Below are 23,306 nucleotides of genomic sequence, written 5' to 3' on the forward strand. Positions count from 1 at the left end.
ACCAGCAGAGACAGTGCTGTCTAAAAATTCAAGTGTATCTACATCAAATTCCTTAAAATGTCAACAAACACATATGAATTCATTCAAAAACAAAAAGACAGATTTTACCTGACCAGCATAATAGTGTAATATCATGTCATAACAAATCCTTTAAGGGGCCATCAGGGCTGCCTACCAAAAAGTGCCTGTGAACTCACTGGCCCGAGGTGCTGCTTAATCCCACAATGCAGTGCATGGCGCGTCACTGAAGAACGACCATGATGGCGGCGGTCGGTGCACCAGAAGTGATTTCACAGCTGGAAAGCGCTGCCAAAGTTTTAATGGTGAGCATTTCGCCGCCGTTTTCACATCTCTGTCAGTGTGCTGTTAGCTCTGTGTGGGGGGTTCACTCTGAGGGGGTCTCTCGGCTCGTGGTTTAGCGGGGAAAGTCTCGATAAACGCGGAGCGGTGCGTGGCGCAGTGCTCGACTCACTCCATCCCGCAAAAGCCCAGCGCAGCCACCATCACCTTCATCACCATCTTCATCACCTCCGCCTAACAGTACCGCTCCTGTGACACAGTCAGTGTTTATAACGATCGCTGTGGGTTCATGTGTTGTCTCTCAGAGGCCTAGTTTTATCCCCCAGCCTTGTAAAAGCGCGCAGGATGAGTTGAAGTGTGTCTGCTGGAGTTTCTCCATCAGCTGCTGTAGTTACACACGCTGTTGATTCAGCCGCATGTTTGCTCAAGCACATGTTTAGCAAGACGTAAGGAGACCAGCGAGAAAGGAGAAACTTTTAGCTTCTTGTTTATCTCATAATAACACCCAGTCTTTCATTTTATGCCGTTATGAGAGTTGACTAGCTACATAGTGGGCTAGCTGAAAGTTGAGAGCAGGACATGTGCAGTTAGGTGATGGCCTGTGCAATTCGCTAGTATTGTCTCTCAACCTGCCTACCTGTCTAGACAGCATTTCTGGGCATCATACGGACAGAATTATATGATTTGAGTGGTGTGTGGTTGTGTAAAGTTACTGCATTGTTAAAATCCCATGGCTCTTTTCATAGTTCTTCCAAACTAAAGAGTGATAATGTCTGTCTTGGTTTTATTTGGTGAATTAGCTTGCTTCTAATAGTCTGTGAAGCTTTTAAGTCCAGTGTTTTAATCTTGAAAACATTTTGTCATATTGCAGCTGGTTTTAGTTGACTTTAGCGGTATTTTAATAGCTGATACTGATATTTATAGAAAAGGGTGGCCAATTTAAAGCAAGTGTGTGGCATAAATTGTTGATATTAAAAAAGACGTGCATTATAAATCGACAAAGCTGGGTGAATTTTGAAAATGACACAAGTAGTAACTTTCACATGTGTTAATTGAGTGTAATGCCAATAATCTCAAAATGTTGACATCCTAAAAAATAATTTGTATACTGTTTTATTAATAATTTTAATACTGGAGGTCTTTATATAAAATTTTTACACTGCCGTGTTTGCGCTAGGTTGATATGTTTGAAAGAAGTCTTTTATGCACACCAAGGCTGCATTTATTTGATTATGAAGAATACAGTAAACATAGTAATATTATGAAATATTATTACAATTTGTTATTACAGTTTGAATATAATAAAATGTATTATTCCTGTTATTGCAAAATTTTAAGTAGTCATAATCCAGTCTTCAGTGTCATGTGATCTTTCAGAAATCTACTAATACGCTGATTTTGGTGTTGAAGCCAGCTGTGCTGCTTAATATTTTTGTGTGCTACATTTAATAAAAACATTTTTGTGATCAAATTTAAATAGAAATAGAAATGTTACTGTCACATTTGATCAGTTAAATTCATCCTTGCTTAATAAATGTTAATTTCTTAAAAAAAAAAAATTTACCCCAGACTTTTTAATGGTAGTTTGTAAATGTATATTAATGATCATTTGATACAACTGGAATGATTGCGTGTTTTAAATAATATATGAATGCCATCTGTATTGGATTGGATTGAGATTTTAAGCATCTTGGTGTGTATAATTTTGGTTTACTGCCATGAAATGTATATATTGTATTGATATTTTTTCATAAAATCACTTAGAATATTGTAAACAATTTGGCTGCCATTAGATTCAATCTAAAAAGACGCTAAAGAATTTGAAGGGCCTGGTATGTTTTTTTTTTTTGTTTTGTTTTTTTTTTTCTCTTGATAATTCTCTCCAGTCATCTATCCTGAAGCCTGACCAGTCCACCAACGAGTAGATAAGTAGTTATAAAGTCAGAAGACATTGTTTTGTCATGGTTATTTTTCAGCAAGCAGAAAGGTCAGACTGTAACAGTTGACATCAGGTATTGATTTGTTGTTGTGATCAGACCCACTGATGCCACTGCGGTTGTGCTTGTGCAGACTTATTACTAAAGGATGCTAGTTAGTAGACTTATCATTACAGTTTAGTATCACTACAGTCTTTTTCATGATACAGAATCAGTTGATGGATGAATTGATTTCAGTCTGCTAAAAGGTGAGGATGTATTATTGAGATGGTCAACAGACCAGATTCAAAATGGCTAATAGTGACAGTCATATAAGCATGTTATTTGCAAAACATCAAAAAAATATTTGTTATTTCTCTATCTCCAAGACCTTGTCATTTTGCTACGCTTTCTCAAAGGCTTCCATCAGTAGCTCTTCATTATCTTACTAAACATCATTATATAATTAACTGACATTGTGTTGATGTCACTGGGCGATGTTAAATAATATAAAGAGGCTTGGGGATGAACATACATGTGCCCGTCAGCACTTTTAGGGAGGACTGTGCTGGTGTCTTTTGTCCACCTTTAAAAAAGTACCTTCAGTATTTGTTTCTAGCTGAATGTGTTAAAGCCCTAAATTAAATGCAGGAGAGAATGTTATCTGAAAAACAAACATACCCATTGTGTTTGTACCAGTCGGTCACAGCATTGCCGCAGGCATATCTGACCGTGACTTTTGCGTCAGCTCTGTAAAAGTGAATGTCATACTGATAAACTAAATGAAATTAGCAGATTAGTTTGTTACAGCCTTAATGTCTTGTACAATTGGGTAATATGCAGTTAATATCTCATATCAACGTACTGCTCTCTGTGAATCTTGGACATACATGGAATTATGGATTCAGCCTGGTCTTGGTGCTAAAACTATGATCAAGAGCTAAGCAATCAGTATCCACAGGGAGGAGATAGGCTGGTGACCAGAAGGATCGAATGAAGCTCAGAATATAAGGAGAGCTGCCCATGTTGAACAGCTTTAAAAGAACAGTGGATAGTAACATTAAAGTTTACCACCAAGTCAGGGGTTTTAAAAAATTGACCTCTTGTTGCATGTTGAATGAAACTGAGTGTAGCATTTTAAGCCTGATCAATAATAACATGAGTATAGTACAGGGTTATTTTTGTAGACTATTATTGTTATTTGAAATAACTATTAAATGTAATAAATATTAGTAATAAATAAGCCAGCTGAAATAAGTTTAAGTCGAAGCACTAAATTTACCAACTGGAAATAAATAACTAAAATGAAATTAAAATAACAACTGAACATACAAAAATAAAAGTTAACTCAAAATATTAATAAAAACTAGTAATATAATAAATAATACTAAAATGACGCTGATGCTGTACCATATTAATTTGTAGTATTTCTAGCTTTTCTAATGCTTACAACTGAAAAGCCAAGAAGGACAGGGATGAATGTAAAAATACTAAAATATATGAAATAAATCCCAGTATAAAATGAAATGTCTTCCATAAGTTCAAATCAAGACGTGACCTGTCTACACTGAGTGTCTACTGGGTCACTCAAGACTACGCAAGACACGTGGGTTTCTGCAGATAGGTGAAGCTCCTCCTTTATGTATGTCATGTGACATGTCAAGCTCCTTTGACTGTTAATCATATCCTGTTTGACAGTAATTTGGACTGTAATAATGCCAGAAAATGCTTTTATCCAGACACATGATTAAGTGTAATATTTTTTAATGTATTTATTTTAGATATTGTTTTATGTCAAGTTAAAATGCTTTATATATTAATTTAAAATTTTATGGATTATAATGCTGACCTTGTGTTTGCCTTGTAAATAGCCTCGATGCTAAAATGGTGTTAAAAAAATTAATAAACTAACGAAACATTGAAAAGCCATTAGAATAACTTTAGCTTCTTACCTTTAGCTTAGTAGATCTGTTTTTCTGTTTAATACATATTTTATTTTATTTTTTTTCCTCAGACGTTTGTGATGAAACAGTAGTTTGCTGGACTCAGTATCACATTTGTAGACCACTGCACTATATTCTTATTCACTTTTAGAAATAAAGGCTCCAAAAGGTTGTTTTTGTAACAGTACCATAGAAAAATAATTTTTGATCATCCAAAGAACAAAGAACAGTTTCATAAAACAGGGACCTTTTTTAGTGTGAAGAACCTTTCAAAAATCTTAAGAATTTTTTAAAAGAACCTTTGGTGGAATAGAAATGTTAAAGATTCTTTATAGAAGCATTGATGCCAGTGAAGAACCTTCATTTTTAAGAGTGTTCTTGTTGAGGTTTGCATAGCATCAGACAGGATTGAGACTGGAGTAAGTGAAGAAGGATTCAGAAAAGTTGACTGGGTGTAATTTAGTTGTTCTTGTAGTCTAGGCTGATATTCTTCAACCAGTAAGTGGCATTTGATGTTTGTGTGTTAGAACCACATTCTTCCAATGCCTTCTTGTAGAACTTGTTGCAAGAGGTTTGCGGTAATTGTACAGATTGACTATTGTCCTGTTGCAAAGAGTTGATCTATGCATGAAAAATGTTTCTATTCCGTTTAATATGCCTAGTTAAACACGTCAGTGATCTCGGGGTGTGTGTGTGTGTGTGAAATTATATCCTTTTCTCTCAAGTGTGGTTACTGTGAGTTGGATGACTGCTGTGCAGTAATTAGGAATGGAATGTGATGTTCAGTGTTATGACTCAAGTGTGCGATGCGTTCAGTGGGCAGACACCCAGGCCTGGGTGTGCTCATGCGTTCACCTGTGTGTTGTAACACGTACATCAGAAATTGCTTTGTTGGTCATAACTGGGAACAAGCTGCTTGATTTGTCATAACTTTTGTAAGCTCTTGTACAGTTTTAGAAATGTTTCTTGAACACCAAATCAGCATATTAGAATGATGTCTGAAGACTGGAGTAATGGCTTTTGCCAACACAGAAATTATTTATTTTATATTGAAATAATATTTCACAATATTACTGCTTTTATTGTATTTTTAATCAAATACATGCAGCCTTAATGAGCATAGGAGCACAAGAAGTTTTTGAACGGAAATGTATATAATAATGGCAATAAAGACTGGTTTAAATAAATACAATCTCATGTTTGGATTGCTTGTTTTGGTCTGCGTATGGGATATTCAGTGTTGACCAGTGCAACGTTCAAAGACCCGATTGTTTAACCTCTCCCATGAATGTGTTCACAGGCACCGCCGTCCATGGTAAGCACAGAACAGAGGCAGCATGCAGAGCACATATTCCTCTCCTTCAGGAAATCCAAATCCCCCTTTGCCGTCTGCAAACACATCCTCGGTGAGTCTCAGCACTCGGATCTCTTAGACACTTCAACTAGTACTGACTCTACTATGCTGAGCCTTTTGCTTGGTCTTGGTTCTTTCCATAATTTCTTCTTCATCATATTTAAACACCTCACATGTTACTAGTGACTCGCCAGTCTTTCTCAGAAAGCACAGACTGTATGTTTCAAATGTTTATGTGTGCTTAAGGTTACTTTATCAATTAAAAATGAATAATTCATCAATATTCAGAAAACAGTCATTAAGAAAGCATCTTATCACAGCATACACTCTTAAAAATAAAGGTGCTTCACCATGCCATAGAAGAACCTTTTCTTTCTAAATGGTTCCATAAAGAACCTTTAACATCTGAAGAACCTTTTCGTTTCACAAAAGGTTCTTTGTGGTGAAAGAAGGTTCTTCAGATTATAAAAATGTAAGAAAGAGATTCTTTAACAAACCTTTGACTGAATGGTTCTTTGTGGAACTAAAAATGGTTCTTCAATGGCATCGCTGTGGATAGACCTTAATTTTTAAGAGTTTATGTTTGCGCCAGATCTGCAATTTGGCACTCCATTCAAGTGATGTCATGTTTATTTATATAGCACTTTTTACATTTGATTGTTTTTTCATGTTTCATGCTTTAAAACAATCACAGCATTCCTGAAGTGTTACCATTCTTTCGGAAAATTAATTTCACTTTGGCCTGATGTCCTATTTTAAATTATATTAGACAACGTTTTTACTAAGAAAATATATTAAAAGACATTTTTAGGAGGTCTCTCCTGGAAGAATTTTAGAATTTTTATTACTGATTAAAATGAAAGATTCTGTATGATTTTTATTGGTACTGTCGTTGTTGCTTGTTTGTTTGTGTGATGATAGTATTAATGTTGATATAGACATTAGCCGCTTTTCCACTATCATGCCGAACGGTTCTTAGAATGGTCAGGTCCGGTTCCAGTTGTGTTTCCACCTGGGCCTGGTACAGCACGGCACGATTACAAACCGTTCTCGGCCCGGAATTCGGCAACCGTGCCAAACCGTGCTAATAGAATGTGTGTGCTAAGCGAAAGCGCGCTGTATGATCAAACAGCCAAGTAAACAGCTGTTACACTGCGTTCATAGCTCATACATTAATACTGTCAATAAATGTGTTCGTTTTTAGAAAGGTTTTACCTTCTGTGTCCGTCTCCGTTGGCATGCATATCCCCTCAGCATTTGTTGGTAACGTTATACCTGTCGTCGCCTTCTGTTTATTTTATTTTTTGCGTTGTTTATAGTTGTGTCCTTTTTTTTTTGTTATTTAACGAAGTCCCAAAAACAGAAATATCTGATCATTGTCCATATCTCTGTTTATATTACAGTTGCGTTACCAAGGCAACGACTAACGGATTTGTATTTACATTCCAAAGAGTTCCGTTATCAGCACCATAGTGGAAAATGAAACCGTATCCGTGCTGACTGGCCTGGATCGGCACGGAACGGAACGGTTAAGCGAAGAGAACGGTTCGGCCCGATAGTGGAAAAGCGGCTATTGATGCTGATATGCCATTAAAACAACTAAATTAAATAGTTTGGTTTTTTTAAAAAAAAGGCATCACACCGGTTTGTTCTTTGGTTTAGTTTGAATGCCTTTTTAATAGCCAAACTCACAAAACTCTAGTGTGAATTAAACTAATGTGTGTAATAAATGAGTAAAGAATAATAATAAATTAATGTTGTCTTTCTCTTTCCACAGAGACTAGTAAAGTGGACTATGTGTTGTTCCAGGCAGCCACAGCCATCATGGAGGCTGTGGTTAGAGAGTGGATCCTTTTGGAAAAGAACAGCATCGAGTCCCTCAGAACATTCCTCCTCACCTATGTCTTACAGAGACCCAAGTAAGTATGTGAATGAACTTAAAGCATGTGATGTGTTTGTACCTCTGGATGACTTGTGAAGGCATTTCCGTTTTGGTCCGTATTTAGCTTGAAAAATGTAAAAATGTACATCTCTTACCTCATCTTCAAATTGTGTAAATTTCTCTGTGTTCCCTGCAGTCTGCAGAAGTACGTTCGAGAGCAGATACTGTTAGCAGTAGCAGTAATAGTGAAGAGAGGCTCTCTCGACAAATCCATCAACTGTAAGAGCATCTTCCATGAGGTCAGCCAGCTCATCAGCAGCGGAAATCCCACAGTGGTAAGACTTGTGTATCACATGGATCGAAACTGTTCCTAAAGAGAATTGTTAAAACATTAGTTCACTCCTGAATTACAATTGCCTGATAATTTACTCACCCTCATGTCATCCAAGATGTTCATGTCTTTCTTTCCTCAAAAGGTTTTTGAGGAAAACATTTCAGGATTTTTCTCCATATAGTGGATCAGCGGGTTGAAGGTCCAAATTGCAGTTTAAATGCAGCTTCAAAGGGCTCTACACAATCCCAGCCAAGACATAATGGTCTTATCTAGTGAAACGAGCAGTCATTTTCTGGGAGGGAAAAAAAAAAAAAAAAAAAAGTGTATATAATTTTTAACCACAAATGCTCATCATGCACTGGCTCTGCAATGTGCATGCACAACGCATTACATAATCACATTGGAAAGGTCAGGCACGGTTAGTTTGTCATCTGTGTATTTTGGTTCAGAAAGGTAGAGTAGGACAAAAAACTAATTTCTCCTCCAACTTCAAAATTGTCACACATCGTTGTTTTACCTTTTTTTTTCTTTTTTTTTTTGTAAAGGGTATTTGAGTTGCTTTGCACATTCGCTTTGTAAACACTGGGTCGCTACATCCGCCTACATCACGCGTGACCTTTTCAACTTTCAACTGTGTAATGCGTTAAGTCAAGCAAGATGAACATTTGTGGTTAAAAGGTATATAAATCTTAACCTTAAAAGGACCTTCAACGCGTTCATCCACTATATAGAGAAGAATCCTGGATTTTTTTTTCTGCAGCAACCTTAATTTCTTTTTGACTGAAAAAAAGACAGACCTGAACATCTTGGATGACATGGGGATTAAATTATAAAAATTATCAGGAAATTTTTATTCTGGAGTGAACTAATCATTTAACAGACCCCTATGGAGAAAAAAATAAAAATAAAAAAAGAGTACACACTGTGTCCTGGAGAGGGCGCTCCAGTTTTAGGTTTTGAATTTGTTTGATTCGAGGTTTAAGATTTAATCTGTGGTCAAATACAGCAAAAATTAAGCCTTTAAAAAAACGTCTGTCCTTATTTGATATGTTTTGTACCAGTACTGAAGTAAAATGGGCAATTTCTGAATAAGTGTGTTGGATATGTTTCTTGATATATTTAATCCATTTTGCCTTGTCTAGATGGAAAGTATTGTTTATCACTGTGCATGCCTGTGTCTGTCCTGCTAGCAAACACTGGCCTGCTCCATCCTGACAGCTTTGTTGAGTGAGTTCTCCAGCTCCAGTAAGACCAGTAACATCGGCCTCAGTATGGAGTTCCACGGAAGCTGCAAACGCATCTTTCAGGTCTGTCCTTTCGTCCCAACCATTCTCAGTGTGTCTTTTGTTAACAGGTGTATTCTCCCTGTGCTGGGTGTTTGTATTTGTATGTTAACCTGTAATAGCCAAAAACGTTTGGAAATATTCATATGCAATGTGAATGTTTCAATAATATCAAATAATTGGCAATTTGTTATCGCTTTTGTTAATATTTTGAAATATTAATATAGAATATTTTGAATGAAAAAAAAATCATCCAAGATGTTCATGTCTTTCTTCAGTTGAATAGACATTCAGGTTTTTGAGGAAAACAGTCCAGGATTTTTCTCCATATAGTAGTCTTCAATAGTGGCCAATGGTTTAACGGTCCAAATTGGAGTTTCAGTGTAGCTTCAAAGGGCTCTACATGATCCCAGCTGAGCAATAAGGGTCTTATCTAGTGAAATGATTATTTAAAAAAAAAAAAAAAAAAAAAAACAGGGAAAAAAAAAAAAAACAGGGAAAAAAAAAAAGTTTTATACTTCTTAACCACAGATGCACGTCTTGCACAATTAGTTCTTCATCTGTCTACCTCGCTTCAAAATAGTAGAGTAGGGTGAAAAACTAGTAGGGTCAAAATCATCCGACATCGTTGTTTTACCTTTTTTTTTGTAAGGAGCATTTGACTTTCTTTGCACATTCGCTTTGTAAACACTGGGTTGGTAATCACGTGTGTGTGATTACGTAATACGTGAAGTTGATCTAGTGCAAGACAAGCATTTGTGGTTAAAAAGTATTTTCATTTGTTTTGTTTTTTTTTTTGTTTTTTTTTTTGTTTTTTTTTTTTTTTTTTTGAGAAAATTACTAATTGTTTTGCTAGCTGCATTGAAACTGCAATTTGGACCTTCAACCCGCTGGACACCATTGAAGTCCACTATATGGAGAAAAATCCTAGAATATTTTCCTCAAAAACCTTTTCAACATTCTTTCCTCTTCTCAAAATTTCTGTTCAAATGAAGAAAGACAGACATCTTGGATGACACAGGGGTGAGTAAATTATCGGTAATTTTTTTATTCGGGAAGTGAACTAATCCTTTAATTTTTGTTTGTTAGTCTCAGTTCAGTCATTTTCATACTAAAAATTAAATAAAAATGAGAAATGTTGCTTTGGCCTGAACATCTTGGATGACATGGGGATGAGAAAATTATCAGAAAATATTTATTCTGGAGTGAACTAATCTTATATATATTTATATATGTATATATACTTTTTTTAATGGCTTAGTTTTAGTTGTTAAAAATTATAACACCCATGATCTGAAACATGTTGTTATCACATTGCATATATGTGGAACTATGTAATAATTGAAACAAACCTATTGACATTTTTACTAAAATATTCTCAAATTCAATTCAACATTTTATGAAGAGTGTGTTTGTGTGTGTGTTGCAGGAGGATGATCTCAGGCAGATCTTCATGCTCACAATGGAGGTCCTGCAGGAGTTCAGTCGAAGAGAGAACCTCAACGCTCAGATGTCCTGTGTTTTCCAGCGCTACCTTGCACTGGCCAATCAAGTGCTCAGCTGGAACTTTCTTCCACCCAATCATATCCTTTCATAAAGATTTTAGTGACTTTAAATTTTTGTGTATGTTTGTAGCCATGTTTTCTTTACTTGTAAATTTAGAGGAAAGTTGAGAGAAGTGATGCAGGCTGGATTTCCGGTTAACACTAGGGAGCACTAGACCTGGACCGCAGCCACAAGTGTTTTAGAGGCACAAGGGTTAAGAAAGAAAATTAACTGACTTATTTTTGGATTAATGATCGACAAGCTATAATGTGATAATCATTCTTAACCTTCATTTCGTGCAAAATAATCGTGAACACAGAACGTGATCCAGGCATGTTTCTTGTTGCTCATTTAAAAAAACAAAACAAAACAAAAAACCTTGACCTTGCGGGTAACTTTTTCAAGGCATGCTTTCACCTCCTTAAAGCTACAAAATTTGAACCTCTCCAGTATTTGTGTTCATGATTGATTTGGATCTAGATGAAGTAAAAAAATTGTCTCACAGTTTAAAGGAGAAGTCCACTTTCAAAACAAAGATTCATATGTAATGTACTCACCCCCTTGTCATCCAAGATGTTCATGTCTTTCTTTCTTCAGTCATAAAGAAATTGTTTTTTGAGGAAAACATTTCAGCATTTTTCTCCATATAATGGACTGATATGGTGCCCTGATTTTGAACTTCCAAAATGCAGTTTAAATGCGGCAAACAATCCCAGCTGAGGAAGAAGGGTCTTATCTAGTGTATGATCGGTTATTTTCATTAAAATAATACAATTTATATACTTTTTAATGCCAAACGCTCGTCTTGTCTTACTCTGCCTGGACTGTTTTTTTCTGGGTCATGACAGTTAGGTATGTCGAAAAACTCCCATCTCATGTTCTCCCTCAACTTTAAAATCGCCCTATATCGCTGTTTAACCTTTTTTGTTAAGGGTGTTTGATGCATGTTTGCATGTTCACTTTGCAAAGACTGGATCGATACTTCTGCAGCGATGTAGGATGATTTTAAAATGATTTTTGAAGTTAAGGGGGAAAATACGATTGGAGTTTTTCGACATACCCTAACTGTCTTGAGCCAGAATACACAGAGTTCAGGCAGAGAAAGACAAGACGAGCATTTGAGATTAAAAAGTATTTAAATTGAATTTTTTGAATGAAAATAACCGATCGTTTTGTTAGATAAGACCCTTCTTTCTCGGCTGGGATCATTTACAACCACATTTGGGACTGCTTGAAGCCGCATTTAAACTGCCTTTCGAGGCACCATACCAGTCTATTACATGGAGAAAAATGCTGAAATGTTTTCCTCAAAAAACATAATTTCTTTACGACTGAAGAAAGAAAGACATGAACATCTCTGATGACAAGAGGGTGAGTTCATTATATGTGAAGCTTTGTTTTGGAAGTGGACTTCTCCTTTAATTGATTTTAATACATTTTGTAAAGGTTTTAAGGAGCTTGTGTCTTCGTAGTTTTGCTTGAGCCTTTTCATGTGTCATTATTTTTACTATTTGCATGTGCTAGTGTTAGTCCCAAATCATGAGCTGTGATTGATGGTGTGTGTGCGTCTGTGTGTGTTTTAGCTCTGTGAGGCGTTAATCCCACTCAGGCTGACTTTGTGTCTCTCTGTCTCTTTAAAGAGATCTGAGCTGGCGTCTGTGCCAACCAGGGTCACATATCACTTACAAAGGAAGCCTGTGCCAAGCCCTTATCGTGCTCAATAAGTGTGCCTTTAAACACACAGCTCATTGATTGCTGGCCTGGAATGTGGGCCGGCCATTTGTGCATTGATGTGTTTGCATAGTTTCAAGTCATAATAATTGCCCACTGGGTGCTGGAGGGGTTCTTTGATACCAAGAACACATTTGTTAAGGACACAAAGAGGACAGAGTGAGTTCATTGGTGTTCGTTTTTAACACTGGCTATTTAATAAGTTGCATGAATAAGAAGAACGTGTGTGTGTGTGTGATTTTTTTTATATATATATATATATATATATATATATATATATATATATATATATATATATATATATATATATGTGTGTGTGTGTATATGTATGTGTATATATATGTATATATACACACATATATACACACATATATACATGTATATACATAATTAATCTTAATTAAACTGCATTTGGGTTATTTTGAATAAGTAAAAATGACAAAAAATACACAAATAACAATAAAAATATGATAAAACAATAAAAAAAAAAACTGTTCTCATTTTCATTAATTATTAGTACTAAAATAACTAAAACTAACTGACCTAAAACTAACAAATAAAAATGAATACAAATTATACAACATTAAAAATGTAAAATAATAATTATAATTTATTTATTTATAATAATTTATTTATTTATTTACATTTACATTTGTTTTATATATACAAATGTAAATAAATATTATTATATATTTATGTATTAAATATATTATTATATATTTGGATTATTTTTTTTAAGTGTATTATGCTGCATTTAAATAAATAAATAAATGCACCAAGGCTGCATTTATACATTTATTTGATCAATGCATTAACCAGTAATAATGTTAAATATTATTCATTTAAAAAAACTTTAAATTATAAATTATTATTATTATTATGTTACTATCATATTAAGTTGGAAACATTTGCACTGTTTAAGATTTTTGTGAAATTACGGCATCTTCACATCTTACTGCATTTTATACATTTTATAGAAAGTTTCATTAAAAAAAAGTCGGTCACACTTTATTTTAAGGTCAAGTTCTCGCTATTAACAAACTATTAACTAGGGCTTTTGCATCAATAAACTCCTATTTTTCTGCTTATTAATAGTAAGGTAATTAAGTTTAGGTATTGGGTAGGATTGGGGATGTAGAATATGGTAACTGGTTAATAATGAGAATTGTTCCCTATACTAAAGTGTTACCAAAAAATCAAAAAAAAAAAAAAAAAAAAAAAACATTATAAATGTAACTTTTTTTTTTAAGTGTAATAATTAAAAATAATTAATTTAATACATCCTTGCTAAATGAAAGCATTAATTTCTTTACAAAAAAATCATACTGACCACAAATTTTTGATTGGTAGTGTATGTAAAATGTTATATATTACATTGCAATATATTTAATATATTTTAAATAATTATGTGTTTGATATATTGTAACTGCAAACGTGACCCATCTTGTGTGTGTTTGTGTGTGTGTGTATGTGTTCCTGACAGCCGCTTATACTCTTTTTCTCAAAGCGCCGCCATCTCTCAGTAGTCAAGGCATGCGTGTCATCTGTCCGTGACACACTCCCACTTGACGCATGTACATGTCATTTGTGTGAATCCTAAGCATGTGATTCCTCTCAGTGTCTGCAGGACTGCATGTCTGTCCATGGCCCTAGTGACCCCCGCGTTGGGTTGTGGCCAGGCTTTGAGCCAGTCAGGTGCTCTGAATGGTAGAGCAAGATGACAGACGGCTGTGTGCCACCGCTCGTTTCTAACAAACGAGCACACATGCTCAAGTGGAGCAGAGCTTTGTAAGACCACTGTCCCGGGCCTGACAGCGAGCAGGAGGACATTCCTGGGGGGTGAGGGGAATCTTAAGAGGGAGGATGTGACACTCAGGCTTCCTAATAGACTTGGATCTCAGCTCTGTTCTCTGGCTCCGGGCAGCTCTCAGCACTTTCATAATCATTATGTTCGCTGAATGCCTTCTGATTGATTCAGTCTGCAGTCCTGAGCTTAACACAGCTCACATTCAGCAAATACTTCACAACCCTCCATTTAATACTCCATTATACTTTAGTGTCCACTTTTGATTGGCTCTGCCAATATATCAGTCAGGGTATCGTTAGTCTATACAGAGCTGCAAATATACATTCAGTGTTATTTTTTTAAAAAAAATTTTTTAATGTATTTTTTTTTTTTTTAGGTTAAGTAAAGAGTATCTTGCAGATTAAGACCAGTTCCAACTGAATTATGCCTCTACATTGTGCAATTGCCAGCTTGTTGCCTTGTCCTCATATTTACAAGCGCTTTTAGGCATGTTGTGTGCTCTTAGCTCATAAAGCTAGGCGAGTTTATGGAGTTAATAAAGTGGTCTATTGAGGGTACAAGACACATGATTTTTCTGGTGTTTTGTTTACTACACATACTGAAGCGTTCATGATGCTTGTGGTGTTTTCAGCCTCTGCCGCCTCAATACACCAATGCATACATGCATAAACAGTCTCTAGAACTGCTCTAAGAATCATTTCTCGATTTCTTTTGAGAAAAATTCTCGTCATGTCATAAACAAACTGAAACTTTAAGGTCCTCAAAGCAACTTGTCAAAATAAAAGATCGGTTTAACTTGAAAAACTATGACAGAAATATTACTCAATGTAATAACAGTACTACTACTAATAAAATTATTATTAAAATATATTTTTAGGAAATGTTTATCAGGAAAATTATTTACCAAAATGTATTTACCAGAAGAATGTAAATGCACAGCACAGAATTTTTGGAAAAAAAAAAAAAATCTATTTTTAAAATAAAGTCAATTAATTATACATGCTTTTTATTAATAAAATTTAATGAAACCATTAATATTGAATCCAGAAAATCAGTGAAAAACACAGAATTTGGTAAAAAAAAAAAAAATGTTAAGAAAAAAAGTTTCATAGGGCCTTAAAAATGTAATTTTTGTTAAGCTTGCTTTAGCCATGCTTTTTTTTGTTAATATTTTTCATGTAACCATTCAAATAGAATCTAGAAAAAAAAAAACTGAATACAGAAAAAACTAATTTGAAAAATTAAAAAATAGGGCCCTAGGCAATTGAGTGTTATTTGGATTTCATTACATTTGAAAGGTTACTGAATCAAATCACTGTTCAGCATATCAAAACTAATTTACAGAAATCGGATTTGAATCAGATTAAAGTCAGTAGTTTGTTAATAGAACTGATTCGCTGACAACCTAAACGTTCACACCCCTGCCTGTTATCCTATTAAATTCTGTATAACTAGAAACTACTGTCTTCACTCTCAGTATCACATCTCCATATAAACTACACCTTCTGTAATGTTCTATCAGTGTGTATGGCTCTGTATTCACACCTTGAACTCATTTGACCCTCCATTCTCTCTCTGCCTCAATCACAACATGAGTCTTGTCTCCTAAAGCCAGCATGTCAGACTTTGTCTTCATCATGGCTTCGTCTGCTTTCTCTCACATGTGACAACACCTCAAGTACAGCACAGATAAATGTTAAATCTTTCCATCTGAAAATCCATGTACTGTATGTGCTTTTATATGAATTGAGGGTTTGTTTGAAAGTGATGGAACTGGGTGTGAATGTTAGTTCAAATGATTGTAAATGTTCAGGACAGTCTGAACCCCACCTCTTTTTCTGTTTTTACTGAAAATTTTTTTACTGTCAGACTTCAGATTGGATGGTTAGATGCACTACTGTTCAAAAAAAAAATTCTTAAGGATTTATTTTTATTTGGATAGGACAGTGTAAATGGACAGGAAGTGAAGTGGGAGAGAGAGAAGGGGGTGGGATCGGGAAAGGTCCATGAGCCGGGATTCGAACTTGGGTCGAATATATGTCGCTATATGTCGACACGCTAACCACAAGGCTATTGGCGTCGACATAAATACTTTTATAATGTTACAAATCATTTGTTTTAAATGCTGTTGTTTTAAAACAGTTCTGCTATAGTTTTCAGCATTTATAACAAGAAATGTTTCTTGAGCACCAAATCAGCACATTAAATGATTTCTGAAGGATCATGTGACACTGAAAATCTAATGTTTGCAATTATAGGAATATATTACATTTTAAAATATATCGAAATACAAAAGAGTTACTTTAAATTGTAATGTTTGAGAACTGTTATTGCTGTATTTTAAAATATAAATGAGAACATAAAATTAAACAACCTCACTGAACAGTAGTGGATTGTCAACAAATATAGGATAAATGTCAAATACCTTGTTGCAAGTCTTTGCAGTGTGCTTTTTTTCTCTCTCTCTCTTTTTATTTTTAATAAACTTAGGTTGCAGTTATACACATGGAAAAGCGCATTTTTGGTTGTCACGTCACGTCTCGCATCTATTTTATTGTATTCGAACACGATTAGGCTCTCATCAGGTAAACATGACCCTACGTCAGCTCAGCGTTACAGCGCTTTCTAGAGACCGACTAGCCGTTTTTTCTGAGTTTGTCATGTGTTTCGTGTCTTTAGCAGCTGGGACGAGGGCTGGTGGAAACGAGTCATGTGCGTTTGTGAGTAAGCCCGGGTTGGGTTTCAGTAGGTCATATCTTTAGTCACCCTCCCAGTTTTTCATACGCTCGCACACTTTTCCAGCAATGGCTCCAAGTGACATTAAATGACCGGCTGGTTTATCCCCTGCACCCCATCCATCCATCAGTCAGTCTCTCCCTGCTGCGCTCATGTGGCAGGCTGCTATCAGCCCGCTGGTGGTCAGCTCACAAGCTCCAGCCGCTCTCCCTCAAGGCCCGTTCTCTCCTCAACACGGGTCACTCAGAGTTCTGCCGGCCCCTTGCTATTTTTAAGAGGCCGTAAAGTCAGGTCTGCTCAGGAAGGACACAGGCAGAGGAGGTGTAACACTCCAGCACACTCATTCTAGTTTGGCACCTGGCACTTCCTGGTGTCTGCTTAGTGAATGCATAGGTGAGTCACCACGTAATTTCCTTTGACATATGCGGCTGTATATGGTAGACGTGAGCAGATACTGTAATGCTGGTGTGCGTGTGTGAATGAGAGAGCGCTTGCATTTGTCGGCTGGGAGTGACTGTGGGTCCGGCCCAGAGGAATGCATGGCCTTTGCCGGTAACTGGCTTTGATCAGACATTCCTGTGGGAGCCTTTTCTCTCTCTCTCTCTCCCTGGCTCTCGCTCTTTTCGTTCCCGTTTTTTTTCCTCCATCTCTTTTCCTAGTGGGTTACATATGGAAGGGGGAGTTTTTGAGGTAAACATTTAGTGGGAGGGGACAGTGTGATTGAACCGTAGTAACGGTGCTGCTAAAGAAGATCGAAAGAGAAGGAGCTGCAGAAAGCAGATGCTGGGAATTTGCTGCAGCAGTTTTCCACTCTTCTTAGTCCAGAGAGAAGTGACAAAGAAAGGGAAGTTAGAAACATCTTTCTTTATTCTTTCTGCTTCTGTTATTGCCCTTAACTGAGGTGTCACTGGGGAGGCACTACATTGCCATGTTCGAAGCGACTCAGAATGTCATGCTCAAGCCAACCGAGTCCTGGAGGGAAACTCTTCTAGACCACAGAGTCATGGACCTTTTCTTTACTGTGAGTACCAGCTTACACGTTTATTCTATCTGAGTTTTTTTTTCTCAGCCTCCTGCCTGGAAACGGCAGGAGGCAATTTACTCCTTTTTCTTCTTTTCTTATCATGCCATTGCACGTTCAATACCTGTGTCCCCTCGTCCTCTGTTTATTCCTCTCGTGTTCTCTTTCCTGCTTGTCTTCTTCTAAATAATTGTCTCCAACCACTGATGTTTGAACCGAATTACACTGCATCAAATATTATCAATCTTTAGAAGATATAGAAATATTTAAAAGACACATTTTAGAAGAAGTGAGCTGCAGTTTTGTTGCAGTTTGTAAACACTCATTATATGTTGCCTTAGAAGCAGTGGTCAAAGATGAGAGTAGTCTGGCCTGTGTGATAATTTAAGGAAATAAAATTAAAGAAGTAAAATATGCACTAAATAAATAAATACATTTATTTAGTATATAGGTTAGATATATTAATAAATATACACTGCCGTTCAAAAGTTTGGGATCTGTGAGATTTTCAATTCAAGGCTGTATTTATTTGAACAAAAACGCTGAAAATAATGATTAATAATATTATGATGTAAAATAACATTTTTCTATTTTAATGTACATTTAAAATCTAATTTATTCCTGTGATCACAGCTGGATTTTTAGCATTATTACTCCAGTCTTCAGTGTCACATGATCCTTCAGAAATCATTCTAATTTATTGCTGATTTATTATCAATGTTGAAAACCGTTGTACTACTTAATTTTTTTTTTTTTTTTTTGAACCTGTGATATTTTCAGGTTTCTGTGATTAATAAAAAGTTAAAAAGAACAGCATTTATTTAAAATCTAAATCTTATTTACAATATACACAATTGTTCAAGAGTTTTGGGGTCTTTTTTATTCTTTTTTTGAAAGACATTAGTACTTATTCAGCAAGGATGTGTTAAGTTGATTAAAAGTTATAGCAAAGACTTGTAGTGTTAAAAAAGATTTCTATTTTAAATAAATGCTGTTCTTTTTAATTTTTTATTCATCAAAAAATCCTGAAAAAAGAATCACAGGTTCCAAAACAAATATTTGACAGCGTTCTAACATTCTAACAATAAACATTCTAACAATAAATCAGCATAGAATGGTTTTTGAGGGATCATGTGAGTTAAGACTGGAGTAATGGCTGATGAAAATTCCTGCATCACAGGAATAAATTATATTTTAAAGTACATCAAAATAGAAACCATTATTTTATATTGTAAAAACATTTTGCAATATTAGTTTTTTCTGTATTTTTTAATCAAATAAATGCAGCCTTGACGAGCATAAGAGACTTCTTTAAAAAACATTACAAGTCTTACTGATTCCAAACTTTAGAACAGCAGTCTATAAGAATGACATAAAGCTTTGGGGTCAGTACATTTTTTTTTTAAAAAAGCTTTTGAAATGTCTCTTGTGCTAGAAACACAGTAAAAACTGTAATATTCTGAAATGATTACATCAGTGAAAACTGATTTTTGAGAAATGGAAAGTTCAGAAAACACATATTTTCAAAAAAAGCAATCTTTTGTAACATTATAAATGTTTTTGCTGTCACTCATGATCAATTTAATCCATCCTTGATGAATAAAAGTATACATTTTTATTTATTTTTTTAAAAGCCTTACTGACCCTAAACGCTAGGGCAAATTATGTAATATATGATGCTTTCAGCACTCACGTATGCACGTGAACTCAAACTTTTAATCTGAAACGGGATCTGTGGGTGACACAACTGTCCCAGTACAAACCGTTTTCCAACTGTGAAGTGTCTGAGTTGCTCACGGCAATAATGACAACATTACAGGGAAAAATGTTAGGTAATAAGGTAATAAATAATTGTATTTCCCCGCTGAATGATAGTTATGCACAAGTACAAATTCAGTGCTGTCAGAATTGTACCGAGAAGCAAATCTATCATGAGCATTAGTATAATCCATAATTATCCACAGTTTCATTTTGATGTTAATGATCGCTTTCAGATGGCTGAATAAAGCTTTTCTTTTTCGTGTTACTATTGTCTGATGAGCATTCCCCAATTTAATTCCCTACTTGATCTAATTAAGTCCCTTGCTGAATGAAATCATTTCATTCCATGTGCTCAGTATTAAAGCAGAATAAAAGTTTTCCCCAGAAAATCAATGTGGTGTTGTGTGCATTCTGCATAGCACACCTTCCTGTCATTAGAAATTCAGTCTAATGGTTTGTTACGTCTCACAGAACTAAAGCCTGCGAGGCTCAGGTTGTGCTGTGTGGAACAATTCTGTCAGGTTACGCTCGGCATCAGTGATGCACATGCCAAATACCGTTCCGCTCTTTCTCCATTACCATTGCACGGTCTCCCTGAACCATCTGCTGCCAAATAATGCTCTACTTTCCACCATCAGTCTTGGGTGGCTTCTACGGCCAGATTAGACGTTAGTTTCCTTCACTCCGCAGCTCAGGAATTACTCTACAAGGTGCCAGTATGCTGCTTCACTGTTCACGCTTCTTTTCTGAGAGGAGGCTGCGGATTGCCGACAAACTTGCTGCCGTCTTAACAAGGGTCAGTCTGTTGACCTGGAGGTCAAGGGGCTGTTGAAACATAAGTGTCTCATTTGTCTTTTCTGGGAGTTGCTGTTAAGGGTTTTAAGCACTGCAGTGTCTAGACAATGACTCTGATACAGTGTAACATTTAATTTAGGGTTGTTTGAAAGCTCAGTTTGGTGCTGAGCCTGATGTTGTGTGGGTCATATGATATTTAGTGGTATTTCCAATGGGTGGTGGGAGTGTTTTTGTTAAGGGATGAAGAGTGGTCAGCTGTCACACCCTCTGTGCGTCTTTACGAGTCTCCTTGTAGCTGTGTGTGGTGCGCTTGTTTTTTTTTCTACGCCCATGCCAGGGGGATCTGTGTGTGTGTGTTAGGGTGAGTTATTGAACGGGAGGGTGAGTATGCGTGTGTCAGCCTGTCAGCGGTGTCTGTGTGTGTGTACATTGGCTCGTCAGCTGTTGATCTTCACTTCTCAGCTGTGCCTTGAACAGACGAGGGCGTCCAGACACGCGCTGCTGGGGTCAGAGGTGACTAGAGATGAGCTGCAGGATTAGACTCTGAACCCTGGATTCAAAGCCCCTGTTAACAGCCTCCGATCCTCCCTCAGGTGGTCTGAGGAGAGGGGCAGGCCATCCATCTAAAGAGGAGCGGCCCCTCTGTCTCTTTGATTGCTTTTCAGAGGTTTAAAAACAAGAAAATGAAGCGTGACTTAAAATAAATCTCATATTCCCATCGCACCTAATAAAGCAGTGGCTGCGCTAACATTTTCCTACCAGCCAAACCGACTGAAGGGTGTTTTTGTTTGTGGTTTTAGTTTAGGTTTGTTCTTACACCCTCCGTCTTCACATACACTCACCCATTTAGTAACAGTCACATTTTTATACATCTATAAAATGGGTGAAACGCAGAAAAACATGTCTGGGTCACAATTCAAAGAGAGAAAGAGAAAAAAAGCTAAAGAAAAAAATATATATTTTGCTTAGCTGAAAATAGATTATAATTTAGGACCCTTAAGACGTTGCATTGCATCCAAAGGGTTTTTTTATTTACGTTTTATTATTATTTTTTTTAATATAATGTATTATATATTTATTCATTGCAACAATGAATGATATTTTATGTATTTATTTACTGGATAATGAGCTCTATTAAAAATTAAGAAAATCGCCTTGTTGTCCAAATGATACAAAGTGTTTTTGGCTATTGCTACAAATATACTTGTGCTACTTAAGACTGCTTTCTTTTATAATTTTCACATTTCGGCCCACATGTTTAGCATTAAGCAAAGTTTTAGAAGCTTAGATCAATTTATGTATTTTTGCATTGCAGCGATGAGTGATATTTTATGTATTTATTTACTGGATAATGAGGTCTCTATTCAAAACACATCTATTTCTTTGTGTATTTATTATGCTTTTCTTTGTTTCTTTATATAATTTATATTCTTTGTTTTATAATGTTGTATTTTGAGTATGATAGCGAATCTTATTATATTGTCATAATTGCTGTTTTATTATAAAAATTACTTCATAGATGTTTTTTTTTTATTTCACAACTTTTTTGCCATGAGAATAAGATTTGAATTTATCTATTTGTTGTCACAATTTAAAAAAAAATGTATTTTTTGTATTAATTATATTTATTTTAGGGCTGTCAAATGATTAATCGCATGCAAAATAAAAATCTGTGTTTACATAAAATATGTGTGTGTACTGTGTATATGAATTACGTGTGTATATAAATACACACATACATGTATGCAATTAAAAATATTTGTTTACATATAATTTATATTATATGTATATATAAATATTTTCTATATAAATGTGTTTTTATATATATACGTAATAAATATACAGCTCACACACACATTTTATGTAAAGACAGATGTTTATTTTGCATGTGATTAATCGTTTGACAGACCTAATTTATTTATCTTTTGATACATTTCTTTATTTAGTATATGTTCTTTTATGTTTTCATATTTTGGGCCCACATGTGTTTAGCACTACAAAGTTTTAGAAGCTGAAATCAGTTTATTTTATATTTCTGCACTGCATCAATGAGTGAGATTTTACGAGTGAGATGGGGGTGAGGAGTGGGATCAAGAAAGGTCACACTCGACACTTGAAGCGCTACGGCGAATAAAGTTTCACATCAAAAAAAAAAATAAAATAAATGTCAGGGTTTTTTGTATTAATTATATTTATACATTTTTTCTTTAAATGCATTTCTTTATTTAGTATCTGTTCTTTCTTTTATAATTTCGTATTTTGGGCCCACATGTGTTTAGCGCTAAGCAAAGTTTTAGAAGCTGAGATCAGATTGTGAGTCAGAGCATGTGCGGGGTTTGTTTATGGTATAAACACAATCAGAGCTTGTTATGGCACTTTGAATATAACGCTGTCATGAGGTGATTGATCGTGGCCTCTGATTTTGTAACAGGATCTGAACAAACTGAATGTGACTGGAGCAATGAGCGGTGAGAATAGAAAGCAGGAGAGGGTCTAATCCTCCCCGTGGACAGACACAAGGCTTTGTCTTTTCTCTAATAATAGGTCTCCCTGTGTCGCTTCTCTCTCTCGTATTCATTTCGGAGAGCTACCTTGTCTTGTTTTGATTTAAACGCCCCCCTCGCTCCCTGCCAGGCTCTAACTATAGTCAGACTCAAGGCGATTGGCATAGTTCGCATGGCGTGGATGTTCTTCAGCGCAGCTGTTTGTACAGAGCATGCTGCTCACAGAGCGTTGGCCTTGTACTCTTTCTTTCTTCTCTTTCCCTCTTTCCCTATCCAGTTCTCTCCCTCTCATCTGCCCCTCACACCCCTCCTCTCTCTCTTTCTCTCTTTTGCTTTCTCCCTCCCTCTCTTCTTCAGCTCAGAAGATGATTTCACACCGCTCTAGCAGACAGGG

General features: G+C 35.8%; 1 protein-coding gene across 1 annotated transcript in view; it reads left to right on the forward strand.

Moving 5' to 3' along the window:
* The first annotated feature begins 196 nt into the window (after positions 1-196).
* Positions 197-23,306, forward strand: part of xpo4 (exportin 4) — a 41,751-nt gene continuing 18,641 nt past the window's right edge. The window contains exons 1-7 of the mRNA XM_051119558.1: positions 197-323; positions 5,460-5,565; positions 7,291-7,432; positions 7,592-7,730; positions 8,920-9,036; positions 10,442-10,594; positions 17,739-17,852. Coding sequence (XP_050975515.1) covers positions 258-323; positions 5,460-5,565; positions 7,291-7,432; positions 7,592-7,730; positions 8,920-9,036; positions 10,442-10,594; positions 17,739-17,852 — 837 coding nt within the window. The 5' untranslated portion in view covers positions 197-257. The remainder of the gene's footprint in view (positions 324-5,459; positions 5,566-7,290; positions 7,433-7,591; positions 7,731-8,919; positions 9,037-10,441; positions 10,595-17,738; positions 17,853-23,306) is intronic.

The sequence above is a fragment of the Labeo rohita genome, chromosome 9 (assembly GCF_022985175.1).
Source record: "Labeo rohita strain BAU-BD-2019 chromosome 9, IGBB_LRoh.1.0, whole genome shotgun sequence".
Classification (NCBI taxonomy): domain Eukaryota; kingdom Metazoa; phylum Chordata; class Actinopteri; order Cypriniformes; family Cyprinidae; genus Labeo; species Labeo rohita.